Genomic DNA, 18,470 nt, shown 5'->3' on the forward strand with positions numbered 1-18,470 from the left:
AGTTTGATATCTAGTAGGACACCGTTTTTATGCAGGAAAACAAGTAATGTCAACATTATTGTGCCCTATATGCACTTGTACATATACATAAAATAGAAAATATGTAAGAAACCGACCATATCCAAGCACTAAGTGATAGATGTCAGTCCCAATAGAATCTTCACTTTTAATTTCCTAGATTGTGTGACCAATTTCTATTTAATCTAGGGAAATATTATTTCAAAATTTGAGGAAAATTGAAGGATTTTGTAAGATTTTTTCAACAATTTAACTTGGAAATAACTGCAATCATGTAATAATAAGAAACAATATTAACCTGAACAAATATAGATGATTATCATGTATAAAGTTAAAAACAAATAAATAAAAAATTATTATTATATATATCTACTGTATAGGGATGTATTTCTCTGGGTCACACTCCTGTATAGTAGGTGGCGGTAATGCACCTGTACCACTAGGGGGCACCCGCCAAAAAACAAAACGAAGAAGAAGAAAAAGGAAAGGAAGGATCAGGCAGTGATTCTGACTGCTGGCTAGCTCCTGGCTAGCTCCAGGCTACAACAGATAAATGAACACGTCAAAAGGCTGTAGTTGTGTTTCGTAGCTGGAAAAAGCTTGATGTTTTGTTATAGGTAAGAGGTTTTTTTTTTGTTTAAAAAATTACGTGGTGCGGCTTATGCGGTTTGATTTAAGTGATGTTTGTGAGCTAATGCTTTTGTTGCTAAGTCAGGAATTGCTCAAATTCTCCTGGAATAACAAGCTAACTTTGCTTCAGAACACATATCAAATCGGTCAATTTCTGTGGTTCAACAATAAGTTAAACATTTTATCATTGGGTACCTAATATTTGTTAATCAGTTGGTTATGTATGTAATTTCTAAATGAACTGTTAATCAACTTTATGTAGTAGATTGTTTTGGTTTGTCATATGAGTTTTAAAATAATTTCCACATAATTATTTTTCTGTTTTTGACACCTCTGTTTTAGATAGTCATGTGATCAGGTGTGACACTGATTAAGAAGTCAATCACTGTTTTAGACTCACAGGACTGAACCATGGGCCCTCGCAGGAGAGTGAAAGATGTGACCAACCCTTCAGCTCACAATGAGCAACCTGCAGAACTCAAAAAGAAGCACAGCATCTGCATGGTGTCAGACTTCTTCTACCCAAACATGGGAGGAGTGGAGAGTCACATCTACCAGCTCTCTCAGTGTCTCATCGAGAAAGGACACAAGGTGGTCATTGTCACGCACGCCTACGGCAGTAGAAAGGGCGTCAGGTACCTGACCAATGGGCTCAAAGTGTACTACCTGCCACTGCAGGTGATGTACAACCAGTCCACCGTCACCACGGTCTTCCACAGCCTTCCCCTGATGCGCTGTGTGTTTGTCAGGGAGCGTGTCACTGTGGTGCATGCGCACAGCTCTTTCTCCGCCATGGCTCATGATGCTTTATTCCACGCCAAGACACTGGGCCTAAACACAGTACGTCAATCATCATTTCATTATTATTATTATTTTTGTAATATTTTTTCTTTACTGTTACATGTTGTAACCTTTGAGAATTTGACAGAAGACAAATACGATTGATGGCGATGTTTCAAATATTTTTATTGACTAACCACTTCAGTGACTGTGTATAAAGTTCATTGCCCCCTGTGCAATGATCTAGTTTAACATTTTCTTGATTTTAATAGATATAGTTTATTGTCATTCATACATACACATCATAGGTGCATACAGAATGAAAATTCCACATTAGGCTTGACTGTATGAAGCATAAAAACACACAATAAAGCAGTATAAATACTATCTATATTCAGACAATGTTTTTTTTTTTTTTTTTTTTTTTTTTCCAGAAAGTTTTTTAAATTTTTAATTGGAAGCACAGAAAACCAGAGCAAATTTGAATTCCATGAATGGAATCAAACTTTGTGGCGTGCGTTTTGCAAATTCAGCAGTAAGTGACCCTCTGATGTGATGACATCACCAAAACCAATGGCACCGCTTTAAATTTGTGGTTTGTCCATTCATTGAAGACATAAAAGTATAATATATTTGCACACAAGATTTCATTGGTTAATGATCAGGCATCAGTCAAATTTTTTGAAAATTTGCAGAGATTAAGAACATTTGCTAAACCTACAAATATGGGTGAGTTTTGTGAAATTAGCATTTTAACGATCAAAAGATTTACATTTGTCTGGCGGGAATTCACTGAATAGGTCAGGATCTAATTTCACTACAGTCCACCATTTGTTCTCAGCTATCGTAAGACTTTTCTTTAATCATTCCAGCCTTCCTCTAAAGTGTGAATCTTAGATTATTCCTGCAAAACCAAACTTTGACTTAAAAACAGCTCCAACGTTCCCTAAAACCTCCCACTGCTGTTTTCCAGGTGTTTACCGATCACTCTCTGTTCGGCTTCGCAGACGTCAGCTCCGTGCTGACCAACAAGCTCCTCACGGTGTCTCTGTGCGACACCAACCACATCGTGTGCGTGTCGTACACCAGCAAGGAGAACACGGTCCTCCGTGCAGCGCTCAACCCAGAGATTGTGTCCGTTATTCCCAACGCGGTCGACCCGACAGACTTCACCCCCGACCCTTCTCAGCGCCACAGTGACCGGATTACAATTGTTGTAATTAGCCGCCTTGTCTACCGCAAAGGTTCAGCCACTCTCTTCTTCTCTGCTGGTTTACTGCACAGCAGAATCACTTAAAGTTTAGTCAAAATGGTTTTGAAAATAATGTTTTTTCCCCACATTTCTAATTACAAATTAGGTTAATACAGTTTTTTTTCTCCTCTTGAATCTTACAGGTCATTAAAATCGGAAGGATTTATTTTCTATCAGGCAAATTGTTCTAATGATGTAACATTACAAATTATCAATTTATTTTCTCGCCTTAGAAGCCTAGACATAAATGTTTCAGATTGTATAATTTATTGCACCTAAAACTAAGTTGTCTGTTTTTGTTTTTTATTTCAATTAATAATAAAACAATTTAAAAAAAAAATAATAATAATAGTATTAATAAACTAAGTTGTCTTCTAAAGTAAACAAAAAAAAAGTATTGATTTGTTTGTGAAAACCCGTCCCTTATCTTATCTGTGCAGGGATTGATCTTCTCGGGGGAATAATCCCAGAGCTCTGCCTCAAACATCCTGATCTTCACTTCCTGATTGGTGGAGAAGGTCCAAAGAGAATCGTGCTGGAGGAAGTGAGAGAGAAATACCAGCTCCATGACAGGTGCTGATGCAAAGCATACACTGAAACGTTAACAGGCCACAGTCATAACTAAGGCTTAGTATTAATGATGTTTGAAATTTTACCCACATGGTTGATCATTTTCTTATAATACAGCACCAGTCTTTCCCATTCTCTAAGGGGAAAGTACAAAATATATTGTTCAACAGATGGTTGAGAATAAGTCATTTTTTAGCTCGCATGCTGTGTGTGTGTGTATGAATGCACATATTTCTGAGCCACACTATAAGAATTAAGTTAAATTCTCTTCGCCATGTTTTCTAAATGTCTGCTAGCGGTGTGACAAAAAAATCGATTTTTTATTTATTTTTTAATCAATATTTTTGTATATTTGTGCAATGCTTACTTTATGCATGTGATTTTATGATGCCAGTGTGTTATGCCTGCAATATTTATGTATGCACATGCATTTTATTTTCATATAATCTGTTCATATCAGTGTTTAAACTGATACAATAGGATAAATTATTTTTTCTTATTTTGGTGCATTATCAGTAACTCAGGGTTATTTATCCTTAATGTTCTCACTGACAGTTGTTACAATGCCGTCATTATGTTGTCATGGTTACTTTGAGACTTCTACACAGTAGTTTCAGTGAAATGAAAATTGTTGCACTTTATTTTGTGATGGCAGTGTGTAACACTCCATTTTCTTTTTTTCAGTGAAAATGTGCAAAATCACTAATAATAAATAGGATGTTTTGAAGCAAATAGTTTTGACTCAGTATCTTCTGATGAACATACACAGCAACAGGATTTTTCATCTCTACGTTTAATTTTGATGTTAACTGTAGAACAGCGCGATAATATCGTATCATGACCCAAGTATCGTGATACGTGTCGTATTGCAACATCCTTGCCAATACTCACCCCTAATGTCTGCAGGGTTCGGCTGCTGGGAGCTCTGGAACATAAAGACGTGCGTGATGTTTTGGTTCAAGGTCATATTTTCCTAAATACATCTCTAACAGAAGCTTTCTGCATGGCCATTGTGGAGGGAGCCAGCTGTGGGCTGCAGGTTTGTTTTCCTTCATGCAATGATTCATCATGTTAATCCATTTCAGAGAAACCCTCACTATTGGCACTTTGATGTGTTTTTGCCCTGCAAGCATGTTGTGACATGAATTTTCCACTGATTACAACTGTTGCATGTCCTGTGAATACAATTGTTAGTACATACATTCTAGAGGTTGACTGATATGGGATTTTCAAAGGCCGATGCAGATACCAATTTTAAAAAAAAAAAAAAAAAAAATTGCTGATATTTGAGGCCGATATACCTTTTTTTTTAAAGTACATTGATTATGAAAGACAATTGAAACACTCATGTTATAATTGTATATATTAGAAATTAAATTAAATACATTAATAGAACTCTTAGCATTTATTGAACTTTAAATATACCTGTGCACAACCAAGTAAAACAAAAAGTACAGGACGTGCAAGTAGTCATTTAAACTATTTCAAGCTTCTTTCTTAACTTAAAGTATCTAGTAATTAAGTTCACGAAGTATTTTAAAATATACAATCAAACAGTAAGCTGAAAAGTGGTTTCAGAGCAAATTGCTGGTTCAAGCATCTTGACTTCAAGTATCAAAGACAAACAGATCACCACAGAATAAAGCACACTACCACATGGTAGTAAATCATTAAAATTAAACTGTAAACTAAATAAATATGGGGAAAAAAATTGTACGATCTTGTAAAAAGTCCATATATCAGTCGACTTCTAATACATTACTTTGGTATTTTCTCATAGTTTTGTTTGTTTGTCATACTCGGCTTTCAGTATAAAGTTGTGACCATGATTTTTTTTTTTTTGTTAAACCCTCACGATATCTAACACAATGTGAATGAGGTGTGTGTGACAAGTCTCTCACACATGTTTATTGTGTGCTGCTGTGCTTAATAAAGTGTATCCTTTATCACCACCATGTTCTTCATTCTGCTTTTTACTGCTGAAGATCATATGATCAGGTTCACCTAATGATATTTTTATGTTTTTATTTGGTTACAGAATGAACTAGAGTTGTTTTTTCTTTTTTTTCCCTCTCAGGTTGTGAGCACCAGTGTGGGGGGTATCCCCGAGGTGCTCCCTGAGGACCTAATAACGCTGTGTGAACCCACCGTGCGTTCGCTGTGCGCCGGTCTGGAGGATGTCATTGCCCAGCATCAAGCCGGCTCTAGCCCCTCCCCCTTCTCTATTCACGCACGTGTGAGGAAACTTTACACCTGGAGAAACGTTGCAGAGAGGACAGAAAAAGTAGGTTCTGTCTCACATGCTTCTTTCTTAGATGTTCATTTTTAAAGCAGAACAACACATTCCACCTCCCATTAGCATAATCTTTGGTCAGTGTTTATTTTTGTTTTTATGGCCTTTAAGTCCTACTTCTTTTTTTTTTTTTTTTTTTTTTTTACTAAAAGTAAGCATTTTTAACTTTCATTTTCAACATGTTTTTTTGCTTTAAATGATGGGTTTTGGCTGCTGTCACTGCTGTTCATCACTTCCCACAGATCAGGCTTAGAGTGCCCATTAAAGCCACTGTTTGATGTTTGTGTACCTCTCATCACATCACCAGGATTTATAAAGTGAAACACCTCTGCCATGGAGGTAATGTTTTTGTCGGCGTTTGTCTGTCCCGTCTGTTAACGTGGATATTTGTTAGCAGGATATCTCGAAAACATTTCTGAACACATTTAAATTCATTTTGGTTAGCTGATATATAATGTTAAAAGGAAGAATGAGTTTGATTTTGATGACGATCGGGCAAGTATCGTGGATAGATACAGCATCCAGAACAAGTGTTGGAGCATGACGTGATGTTTGGCTGGTTCTACAGCACCACCTGTTGGTGGTTTGGCACCTTTGTGCTCTGAGTACTCATGTTAAAATAAGTGATTTAAGGGTGATTTTTTTTTCATAATAAAAGCCATAGACAATGTTCTTTACAGATTATTATGATTTTTTTTTTTTTTTTTTATCTTGAATGATGTCTTGATTCTTTTTAGTACTATTGATAAATAATACCTTATGGTGATTTGTGTAGAAATCCTACAGGTTTGATCATACAGATAATTCCTCTTGTGGATGTAAAGCTAAGTACTGCTTGGTTCTAAAACTAACGGAGGTGTGTTTTCCCACTCTCTTCTAAATATTTAAGTCTCAATAATTGGAAATATATTTTCTTTGATTAAAGTTTGGGTTTGTTTTATCTTTCAAATCTCATATCAATAATGATAGCCCGTCTACTTACTTCCACCTACTAATATTAATCACCTCTGCCCCTCCCTCACTGCTAACTTTGTCCATAGCCTTGTAACAAATCATTCCACTGGAACTCATCACCACCAGAACTCAAAGCATTCACTCACTTTTAGCTTTAAACTGCACTATATATAGCACCTTTCTTACAAATTAATTTGTAAACCAAAGTGTTTCACAGAATTTTGCTAACGTGAGTTATATATATATGAAGAAAAAATAAGGTTTAAAGACTAATGCACACAGAAGTATTTCAATAAAATAATTAAAAGGATGAAAAAAAAAAAAAAAAAAAGATTTTTAAAAAAGCAGAGAAGGGAAGATTTTTTTTTAGCTTGCGTTTGAAAATCGTAATATTCCCAGCTTCTATTCCACGTTGTTCCACTTTAAAACTGAAGGAAGAGTTTTTAAACTTTTTAGTTTTGCTCTTTGGAACAGCTAATAGAGCAGCACCAGGGGATCTGAGGGTCCATCTGGGTTCATAAACTAAAGGCCATGTAGTGCTTTATAAACTAAACTATACTTAACTTACAGTTTCCTGTTACTTCCTTGATTTGTTTCATTTTTTATATTATGTTTATTTAACCACTGTTAAGTCCTTGAGTTTTCGTTTGCAACGACGACCTGGAAGCAGTTTGGGTCAAATTCCCACAGTGGATTCGAATCGATGACCCTCCAGTCGCAACTCGCAAGCGTGCTTTCTTAACCTCTAGGCCAGGCGTGTCAAACTTATTTTAGTCCAGGGGTCAAATATGGACCAGTTTGAGCGTAAGTGAGCCACTGGTTATTTGTGGGAAAAAGAGCAAATTCCACATTAATGGCTTGGACTTCCACGTATAAATGATAAAGTATGTGAGTATATCAGTCCCTTTAGGATCGTCACTTAAATTTTCCTGATTTTGGCAATTTGGGGAAATTCTGTGGAATAATTTGAGGATAATTTGCCAGATTTTGGAAACATTTAATGCTGTCATGTGATATAAGAACTGGAAAACTGAGCTCTGCAAATATTATGTATTTTAATAGACCTTTTTTGTATTTGGAGGGGCTGAGATATCAATATCTGAGTTGGTAATTTACAAAATGTTTCTTTTTTTTTTTTTCTATAATTTTAACTTTCTCGAGCGGGCCGAATTGGATGCTCAAAAGGGCCATATTTGGCCCCTGGGCCTTAAATTTGACATGTCTGCTCTAGGTTCATTCTGAAAAGAGTCCTCGGGCGTTAAGAAACGCCTTCATATTCAAATATATTAATATTATTATTTAGGAATTCAAGCATAACTAACACATACACAGCAGCATATTACTGTGCTTTGTTACCATGGAGATTACGGTCCAATTACACAGCACAGCTCTAAATTAGATTCACACAGACCAATGTGAAAGATTTGTAGGAAACTGCAAAAAAGGAATATTGATTTTAGTGTGCATCTATGTTTTCAGGTGATGTGTTTTTTTTCTTCAGGTGTATGACAGAGTATCTACAGAGGAGGTCCTTCCTCTGGACAGGCGACTGATGAGGCTACGTTCGCACTGCGGCTCCGTGGTTGGTTCAATTTTTTCCATCTTTGCTCTCGTTGACGGTCTCCTCCTGGTGGTTTTGCGCTGGTTCTTGCCTGATCACAACATGGACATTGCTGTGGATGCTGTTGGTCCTCGAGGACTTTGGAAGGAGGAAGAAAAGAGCAGAAAGGGCAAGTTTTCTAAATGTGCCATGAATCAAACCGAAGGGACGTAAACCTCACCTGTGTCACTTTTAACTAATTGTTCTTAACACACTTTAAAAACGCCAGCAAGAAGATTGAACACCGAAGGAAGTGACCGTAAACATGGTTTACCTGTACGTACATAAAGGGACCATGTAAACATATATTGGTTATTAAGGGATTAACTGAAACACTAGAGCACATGTGTCAAACTCAACAGAGAAAACATCAATTATCGTGTAAATTAACAAATAATCCATTTGTTGATATCTGAAATGTACCAATTTAATGAAACTCCACAATATTGTCAGGGCCTTGCATTTTCCCTTTGTATCACATAAATTGATTGTAAATTGTGGAAAGAAATTTCAAATTATGTAATATCCCTGAAGGAGCTTTCTCAGGATTAGTCTTTCTAATCTAATACGTTTTTCCATAAATCTGCAATTTCTGACAAACAATTTCACAAAATTCCTCTAAATTACACAAAAAAAATTGGTAACAAAATCAAGAATTTTTGAAGTGATATTGAAAACTAGCGAACAATGATGTTTAAATTGTTCTTTCCCCCCCCCACCTATAATCTGCGGCCCACTTGAGAACAAACTAACAACAAATTAAAATGAGTTTGACACCCCTGCACTAGAGAATGTGGATGCATCATTATAAATGTCCATCTTATGGGTGAGTTATAAAAGAGGTGTTGCAAAGAAGACGAGTGAGAAGTCTCTAAATGTGTATTGAAAAGTTAATTACAGAACTTTTGGGTGAGTCTCTCACACACACACACACACACACACACACCAATCTTTCCTGATTCATATACAGCTGACATTGCACTGAAGGGCTAATGAATCAAACACTATCCAGACTAAAAGCCTTTTTATTTGCCAATGAAACTGAGTATATTTGTATGTGGAAAAGCAAACAGTCGCTGCCTGATTCTGATGTTGTGAGTTAAACTGTTGTTTTTTTTTCTTCCCCCTTGTATTTGGGATATCAGGTTTTTATATTTGAGGCTTTTTTAATATAATAATGTGACATAGGTAAAAAGAAATAAATACTTGAAACTGAAATGAAAATAAAATTTGTCTCTCATTGTAATCTAATTGAAACTGAATGCAGATTTATATTTTTAAGCAATTTTGCAAATGGCTTTCATGGAGTAGAGGGAGTGTCAGGCTTGGGGGGGGAGGGGCTTTGCTTAGTCTCATGCAGCTTGACTTCATACATGTTAATGTGATGAGACGACAAAGAGTGTCCTAACTAGAGCTGGGCGATATATTAGGATTCAAGATATATCAAGTTTTCTATTTTGGTGATATTGAAAATTATAATATATACTGTATATATATTATAGATTTTTAAAAAAAAAAACAATATTTGTTTTAGGAGTTGCTGCTTTCACTACTTCTCATAACAGCACGAAAAGCACAGTTAGATGATTGATAAGTGCGTCCTAACCTAGACCTTTCCCTAAACAAGCCATGCCATGAAGTCACTCACGTGCTGTCTCTGAGAGGAGAAAAAGATGAAAATGACACATATTGTACATCTGTTTGTTAATAAATGTGCCTGGGTGGCATTTTGCGTCAGCAAATTTAACCCAGAATTGTCTTTCTGGGTTAAAGTTATCGAGATTTATATCGTATATCGCCATTTTGAGAAAAAATATTGAGATATGGGTTTTGGTCCATATCGCCTAGTCCTAACTGTAAACTATGAAACAAGTAAAATGTAACTCCTTCCATCCCTGATTCTTTTCCTCTAATGCACCGTAATGTATCAAATTTAAATATAGTTTTTTTAGTTTTTTATTGCAATGTTTTCAGGTGATTAAATATTTTTTTCTTCTTCTTTAGAAACAAACTAACACTTTTGGACAAAGACAATCACTATTCAGGTAGTTTTTTTTTTTTGCTAACTTGCTAAACCTTGAACACATTATTTACATGGACACAAATTGCACAGGTTAGTGTGAACATGAATTGGTTTTTCAAAGTGGAAATTTTGCCCAGTTAAAGCAAAATACTTAACACTATCCACAAAGACTTCCTGAAAATATCTTTATAAACAAAGAGCAATGCAGCACTTTCTCAGGTTTCTTAACAGGCTTTATCATGACCTGCGTCACCAGGATGCGAGAAGAAAAGAGGTTTTTGTTTTGCATCACAAAATCAAGTTTGCCTTTTGTCAGTATGGATGATTTCTTCAGCAATATTTTTTTTAACTATTATTATTCCTTATTGTGTTTTTATCCTTTAATTCAGTGTTTCTCAAATAGGTTCACGATGGCACCACAGGGGGTACTTGAGAGAGAGAGATATATATATATAAAAATTAACAAATGAAAGCATTAAAAATATGGAGTTTTATGTTTATTTTCAGTTAAAAAATGATAATCATACTAAATATTTAAAAGCAACTCGCAAACGACAAAATACACAAAATGACACCAGAAACACACACAGCAACAACAAAGACACTGAATGAGAGAAAAAGACATAAGATCACTATAAAATACACAAGAATAAGAGAGAAACACACAAAACGACAACAAAGACACAAAATGGGAGAAGAATACACAAGATCACTATAAAATACATAAAAATAAGAGAGAAACATACAAAACGACAAAAACACACACACTGTAAGAGAATAATTTAAATAAAAACAACAAAAACACACTAAGATTTAAAAAAATATACTGAATAATAAAAAGAACAGACAAACAACAACAAAGTACACAAAATGATCTTGATTACTTTAAAACATGAACTGAAAATACAAAGATCAGTCTTGGTCCCACATCAGGAGGGAGATGAATGGAAATGACAAAAACTATAGAAAGAAATATATTCAGAAAGCGTGAAATACTGTTTCATTCCACTTTTTAGCTGAAATATTTCAAGAGAAACTGCCTGAGTATTTTAGAAGAACTAATTCAATGATGCATCTTATCTTTAAAAAAAAAAAAAAAAAAGACATGATTCTTCTTTGTCAGGAACTAGCCTTTGTGTTTCCCGCTGCTTTTCTCCCCGCATGCATAATGGCTTTGCTGTTTTCCAAGGTGTTCCACCTCAGGTTTTGTTGGAGCCTCCATTCTCATGCAGGAGTTGTAAATTTTGGGGGAGGTTTCTCAGGGACTAGATAAGCAGAAGATTCAGGTCTGAATCTTCATTCCCCGTTTTTGTCGAGAAGTCCACTGTTCATCGTCTTCATGATTCCTGCACATTATTTCAGTGAACGGGATGAGGAGATTTATGAACTATGGAAAAACAAGGACACAGCGTGTAACCCACTGATGGCTGGTGAGTTTGTCCTGATGGTTATTATGTTTCTGTTGTAAATCACCGGTGATCATGTGAGTTTATTTGTATCCTGTGTGTCCCACAGACCACTGGTCGGACAGGTCACCTCTGCATGCTGCAGCCTTTCAGGGTCGACTGGTCTACCTGAGGAACCTGGTTGAGCATGTAAACCTGATATTAACCAATATTTAACTCATGCATTGTGAGAATTTGAGGTTGAAAATGAAAGAAAATCTCTGATGAATTTCCTCCTCTTCCTTTAGGGGATGAAAGTGGACTTGCTCACCGTGGACAGTGTATCTCCTCTCCACGAGGCCTGTCTCAGTGGTCACGCTGACTGTGTGAAGTTCCTGCTGGACCATGGAGCAGATGTAAGTGCACCTCTTATTTTGAATTTAGTTGTATTGATTGTGTACTTTTTAACCGTGAAGACCGACAATGATTGAAGGAGATTGTACTCCAGAAGAAACTGAGTCACATGTTAAAGCTTTGAAACACTTTCAAATATTGGCTTTGATTTCTCTCACTGCTTTAAGTGTTTTACTTTGTGCGTGAAAACCCTTTTCATGTTAGGTTTTGCACGATTACAGACCCTTTCCAAACAATTTGAATATCAGTCCTTCTCTTTTATTTCTGCAAAAACTGAGAAGTAAATGTTGATTTCTTCACAGTATTCTCATTTTTTGAATTCCTGTTGGGCTGGAAGCCCAAATTATGTAAAGATAAACAAATAAATACTTGAAATTGTTTAAATTGTGGACCCTGAATCTATAATCTATGAAAGTTTAACTTTTCAAATGGAATTATGGAAATCAAACAACTTTTCCATGATAATCTAATTTTTTTGGAAAGGGTCTGTACAAGAAGAAATAATGCAGATGAGTTTATTGATTAAGCGGTGTCTTTTATCACTTTAAACCTTAAAAAGTAGTAATGATGATAATGATAAAACATTTTGCAGCATCAGAAGAAAGTTGAATTTCATTTAATTGCACGTTTGGTTTGAATGATTTCAATGACAAGTAGACACAGAAGTGGAATTAAATGAACAATAGTAGGGAAGTCCGCTGAGGTGGCGTTACTGGTTAAAGGCTGAAACAACACTAGGGACCTTACATATGGCATTACTATTCTGACAAAAGTGCCTCATATTTTGAGTTTGACTTATTTTGGAAAGACATCAGCAAATCAATTCTTCTTTATCTCATGTTTTTGCACTAAATTTACAAAATTATCCTCAACTTGGGGTTTTTTTATTAACTTGGACCATTTAAGAGCTGTAGGTAGATTGAAACATGTGGAAATTGCAAACTTCAAAATAAAATCCTGATGGTGGTTGACTCGTGAGCAGATTGTTTTCTGAATTTTTATTTTTTTTTCTCTTTAAAGATTCGTAAATTTCTGTTGATACCATTTAAATCTTCATGTTTGTTCCACAGCCCGACAGAGAGACATCCGACGGTGCCACGCCTCTCTTCTACGCCTGCTGCAGTGGGAACGCCGCCTGTGTCAGACTGGTCCTAGAGTGCAGTTCCTCTCTTATGACTGACTGTCCGTTGGTTTCTCCCATTCACGAGGCAGCAAGGAAAGGTGTGTGTACTGCAAACGTGTGAGCGTAAATCCAAGTATGATGCGTGTTTTGATCATATTTTGTATCTGTTTGCAGAACACGCCCAGATTCTGGAGTTTCTGGTGCGTTCTGGAGCTCAGATTGACACGGAGCTTCCTGGGTTGGGAACGCCGCTGTTTTCTGCGTGCATGAGCAAAGCTATCGACTGTGCAGATTTCCTCCTGCATGCAGGTAATAAAACAAAATAAAAAATATGATGGTCTACCAAAAAAGAAACTGTTAAATTTTTATTAACTGTGAAAAGTTGTAACTTCTATGCAGAGGTGAAAGTAACAGATTACAAGTACTCACGTTACTGTAATTGAGTTGATTTTATGGGTACTTGTACTTTTTTTAAATTCTGTTTTTAAATCAGTAATTTTACTTGTACTATATGTTTTAAAAGAAGTAAAGTAATTTGTTACATTTCTACACCCAACAGTTACTGAGTAAATTATATATATTTTTGTTTTAAAATGGTTAACGGACATTGTGAAACTACAAAAAAATGAACTGACCAGACGACAATCAAATGCATCACATCATAGCCGACCAATCAGATTAAACGCAATGCAAGGCGCCAAAACAGCATTGAATGGTGTTATTTTCTCAGTTTTAGAGTTCATAAATGTAGCTACAGCGGGTTTTCAGCAGCAAATCAAACCGCACGCACACTAGCAAATCCAAAATTTCGAGAGGAAATGGTGAATTATTGTCGTGTTTTTGGCTGTACCAACCGGTCAGACCATGAAAAACATTTGGAAATTTACAGACTGCCAAAAGTTATAACAAATCAGGGAGAACAATGTCAAAAATAATCAGAGGAAAGGAGGCGCTTGTGGTTAGCGAAGCTAAACCACGATCTACGAGGCAAAAATCTGGACAACATCCGAATTTCTTCGGCCCATTTCTTGTCAGATAAATAAATTGTTAATAGCAGCAGCTCTTAACTAATTTTCTAGTGTGATTATGACAATAGAATTCATATCAAGCTACTGCATGTGGCATTATTGACTTAATATAATCACATTTAATGGCCTGCTACAGTAACAACACAGTTGTTAAAATGTGCTGTATTTCTCATTGTATTCCAGGTAAAAGGTGTGAACTTTTACCGTTATTGCATTACTTAATTTGGCCTTCACGACACATCTGTCGTTGATGGCTTGATCCACACACCATCTGGTTATAGGCCTCCAAACTTTTATAAGATTTAAGATCTTCCGCTGTGTATGGGCTCGGCGAGAAAACCAGGTAGTTGATGATATCAGGATACATAATAGACGGAAAACTCTCCGGGTCGTCATTGATCCAAGACGAGGGAACCGACTCGTATGGATCTGCACCGCTAATAAAGCATAACTTTTCCAAATATTGTGCCCTTTCCTGCGGACCAAGTCCGTCCCTGTATGCCTTTGCATCTATTATGCATTTTGAGGAGCTTTTCTGTGGTTTATCCATCACAATAATTCACCATTTCCTCAGGGTTTGCTTGTGTGCGTGCGGATTGTTTTGCTGCTGCTTATCGCCAACATGGCGATGACGCGCCGTGAAAACCATCTATAGTTAGAGACTGAGAATTGTTTGCTTTTGAATTGGATTCATTGGTGTTATTTGATTTAAATTTCACTGTACATTTTGACAAACCTTTTATTTTATACAGATGCCTTTGTGGAAAATAAATGAAGTTCCAATTGTGCAAGATTTGGTCTCTTCCTCTTTAAGTGTATACATGAGATGTTTACTGTGTGCAAGGGAATAGTGGTAAGATTTATTATCAAAAATAAACGTGGGGGATGAAAGTAACTAGTAACTTTTACTTTGAGTACAATTTGAGCTACTTTTTACTTGTACTTGAGTATTTTATGTATGACTAACTTTTTTTAATATCAGTATATATACAGTTGCTGGTCATAAAATTAGAATATCATGAAAAAGTTGATTTATTTCAGTAATCCCATTCTGAAAGTGAAACTTGTATATTATATTCATTCAATACACACAGACTGATGTAGTTCAAATTTTTGTTGCTTTTAATTTTGATGATTATAACTGACAACAAATGAAAATCCCAAATTCAGTATCTAAGAAAATTAAAATATTGCTTAAAAAAAAGATTTCTAGAAATGTTGGTCAACTAAAAAGTATGAACATGAAAAGTATGAGCATGTACAGTACTCTTTACACGTGTGTGTGTGTGTATAGGAGCTGATGTTAACAGAGGATGTGGAAAGGAGAGTCCCTTACACGCAGCAGTCAGACGTGGAGACGTGTGCCTCGTGAACCTTCTGTTGGACTTTGGTGCCGACGATCGTTGCAGGAACGCAGAGGGAAAGACTCCTGTGGAGTTATCTCAGGAAGACAGTGCAGTGAGGACAGCGCTGGAGACCAGAGACGAGTTGCAAAGTAGGCTACACTTCATTTATGATGATCTAAAATATCTCTCCTGCGTGCATTTGCTGCTTGATTAAACAGTTCCTTCCTCTCCACAGAGCCGCGCTCGCTCTATCAGCTGTGCCGTGTTCTCATTCGTTATTGGCTTGGAGGGAATCGTCAGCTGTCGGTCTCCAACCTTCCCATCCCTCAAGTGCTAAAGGACTACCTTCTTTACCGCTGATGCCTTCTTTTCCTCCTATCTTTGCACGATTGAAAGAAATGCAACCCTCATGTTTCAAGTACCTCAAAAAATGTCATTTTATTTTTGTACCTTTGCTGATACTGTATTTCTACCTATTCTTTTATACTTTTATTTTATTTCTAAAGAAATGCGTGTTTCTCTTCACATTTTTTGTGTAAAACCTTATTGTGTGTGATGTTTTTAAAGGAGTACGTTTTGTTGAGATTTCATTCAAGAGACATAGTCAGAGGTTTTGCTTTGCTGAATCAATCAATCAATTTATTACCGATGAACAGAAAATGAATCAACAACAATATCAAGTCAATAGGAAATAACGGGCATTCATTTGTAGTTTTCTCAGCATTTTTATTCTATTTTGTTATCTGGTGTTTCTCCTCTCTTGGCTGCACATGTGTCTTCTTTTGTTATGATACGTAAAACAATATAGATCAAAGCAAAAGTTTAAATCTTACAGTTTTCCTTTAATTAGAAGATGGTTTACATTCAGAAATCAGTCAGTTATTATAGTTAGTTGAATATGACATTTACTGCTGATAGAAAGCAACACAAATTATGTTCAAGATGATTGATTTATTCATTATTATTATTATTTTAGGGGTCTATCGTGTCTGTTTATTTGATTTATGAGGTATATGTAGATGTGTTGCTTACTGTGCATCACGTTTAATATTTAAATTACAATTATTCCTTTTTTTGAACGATTTAGATTTTGTGTGTTTTGGTCAAACTGTCTTTTTATATCTCACGTATTTGCTTGTGTTATTGTTAGATTTAGATTAATTTGAAATCCGATGTTCTAAAACTGTTTGTTCCAACAAAAAATAAAAACACGCTGTGAGAAAGTTAACCTGAATATATTTTATTATTGGTAAAGAGCTGTTGGACGTTTAATTATAGTATGTTAAACAGAATCCAAGAATGATGTGTTTCAACAGTTTCCTTTTCTTACACTTCAAAGTGCAAATGTCCTTTGATTTTTAATAAAAATCAAACCTAAAGCAAGCGTCGTGTTTAACGATGGTTCACAATTTAAAACAATGTTTTCTCTGCTGATTGAAGTCTATCAGATTATACACACAGGACAGTTCAGAATTTCATTAGAGGAACACAAATTCACTCCTGTTCACCTCAGTGTAGAGCAGAGGTTTTCAGCCTGTATTTGTCTGATCAATAGTTGGTAGTGTTTTCTCCTTTTTAGCTTTCCTCCATGTCAGCAGGGGGCAGTATAGGAACACAGAATGGGACTTACATGCAGGGAAGTTATTAAAGAAAACCAAGCATTTCTTAAAAAAAAATAATAATTCTTTAATTGGCGTGCAATATTTTCAAAACATTGGCCTAATGGAAAACATTTGGTGAGGTTTGTGAGAGAAGAAACTGGAACGACCAAGACAAGTGTTGCATACTACAATTTTATAGTTTATTGTTTGTATTGCAGCAACGCTTTTTCTTTTCTTTTTTTTTTTTCTTGTTTTCCAAAGAAATCAAAGTTGGATTTTACACAAGGGAAAGTAACGTGCCGTCAAATACCAACTAAAGGTCAGTTCGGCATTGTTAAAGCTGAACTTTACATTTGTCAGATAAAGGCCAAATACTACATCCACAGAAGAAATGTCACAAGAGAGATGTTGAAGTTGTTATTTGCTTTTCCAGATTGCAAAGGTGTCTGTGTGTTGAATATTTTTATTGATTCGCTTTACCTCACTGAAATTATTGTTGATAGCTAATCTAATTTATACCTGAACTGTGGAAAAAGGTCAGTCAATATCAGGCCTTCAATGAGTTTTCCAAACAGTCTAAATCAGATACAGACCTCTTTTATTACAGCGAGGGCCACAGAAATGTGGATGTGTAATCTATCAACATTTATGTCACCATTTAGAATTAGTAGTCATAAGAAAAGTAAGAATAAAATAATAGAATGAATGGCCAATATGAGCATTAATACAGGGAAGAGCAAAGTGTTTATGTTATTTCTGCAGTTTCGTGTATTTTCCAGTCATTTTTGAGTCACTTTGCAGATTTTCTCTCATTTTTTTTATGGAGTCATTTTGTGTTTTGTACGTTTATTTTGAGTCACTTTGTGTGTTTACTTTGGAGGATGTATGAAATTAAACAGATGGCCGCAAGTGGCCCCAGAGCCGTCAGTTGCCCGCGACTGCTCTAAATGAAACTAGGAGAGTTATACATAAATCATTTCACCATGTAAATGTGGAATATTTAAAAATGATTTTAAAAACTTAGGCGATTATTACAGAAATAATAGTGGAGCTCCGAGCTCATATCTGGATGACAGCATGGTCAAAATGTTGGCATACCCAGAACTGTATATGACCCTAGTCCACAAAGATGTTGCATTAAATGATCATGAGATGATGATAATTAAATAAGTGATAATAATGAACAGTGGTGTCCTGATCTGATATTGATATCCTATAATATCGGACAGCATCACAAATCTCAAGCGATTCATTCCAGACTTGTTAAATGGTTGAGTTTCTCTCTTACCTACTAGTGCTGATTATTGTTCTCTGTTTGGTTAACGTCACGTCATCAAATCTATTCCAACATTCCACACAAAGTAATAAAAGTCGGTAGGATTTGCGATGATATCGCATCGGATCAAAATCGGTATCGGCAAATACGGTACTCAAAGTTAACGTGGACCATGTG

General features: G+C 35.8%; 2 protein-coding genes across 7 annotated transcripts; both read left to right on the top strand.

Moving 5' to 3' along the window:
• The first annotated feature begins 497 nt into the window (after positions 1 to 497).
• Positions 498 to 9,408, top strand: piga (phosphatidylinositol glycan anchor biosynthesis, class A). 5 transcript variants are annotated; one of them, XM_028436154.1, is made up of 8 exons: positions 498 to 635; positions 1,043 to 1,239; positions 1,327 to 1,488; positions 2,402 to 2,672; positions 3,121 to 3,253; positions 4,157 to 4,289; positions 5,328 to 5,534; positions 7,999 to 9,408. In XM_028436154.1, the coding sequence occupies exons 2-8, from the start codon at positions 1,060 to 1,062 to the stop codon at positions 8,269 to 8,271; spliced, it is 1,359 nt and encodes a 452-aa protein (XP_028291955.1). In that variant the 5' UTR covers positions 498 to 635; positions 1,043 to 1,059; the 3' UTR covers positions 8,272 to 9,408. The 5 variants fall into 5 exon arrangements, with proteins under 5 accessions (XP_028291955.1, XP_028291954.1, XP_028291953.1 ...); XM_028436153.1 differs by having other exon boundaries at positions 1,027 to 1,488; XM_028436152.1 differs by having other exon boundaries at positions 1,043 to 1,488.
• Positions 9,409 to 11,007: 1,599 nt separating this feature from the next.
• Positions 11,008 to 16,537, top strand: asb11 (ankyrin repeat and SOCS box containing 11). 2 transcript variants are annotated; one of them, XM_028436505.1, is made up of 8 exons: positions 11,008 to 11,406; positions 11,483 to 11,550; positions 11,636 to 11,715; positions 11,814 to 11,921; positions 12,990 to 13,140; positions 13,217 to 13,351; positions 15,365 to 15,565; positions 15,652 to 16,537. In XM_028436505.1, exons 2-8 carry the CDS (start codon positions 11,544 to 11,546, stop codon positions 15,774 to 15,776), a joined length of 807 nt encoding a protein of 268 aa, XP_028292306.1. In that variant the 5' UTR covers positions 11,008 to 11,406; positions 11,483 to 11,543; the 3' UTR covers positions 15,777 to 16,537. The 2 variants fall into 2 exon arrangements, with proteins under 2 accessions (XP_028292306.1, XP_028292305.1); XM_028436504.1 differs by having other exon boundaries at positions 11,008 to 11,550.
• The last annotated feature ends 1,933 nt before the right edge of the window (positions 16,538 to 18,470 follow it).

This window comes from Gouania willdenowi, chromosome 21, assembly GCF_900634775.1.
Source record: "Gouania willdenowi chromosome 21, fGouWil2.1, whole genome shotgun sequence".
NCBI lineage: Eukaryota > Metazoa > Chordata > Actinopteri > Blenniiformes > Gobiesocidae > Gouania > Gouania willdenowi.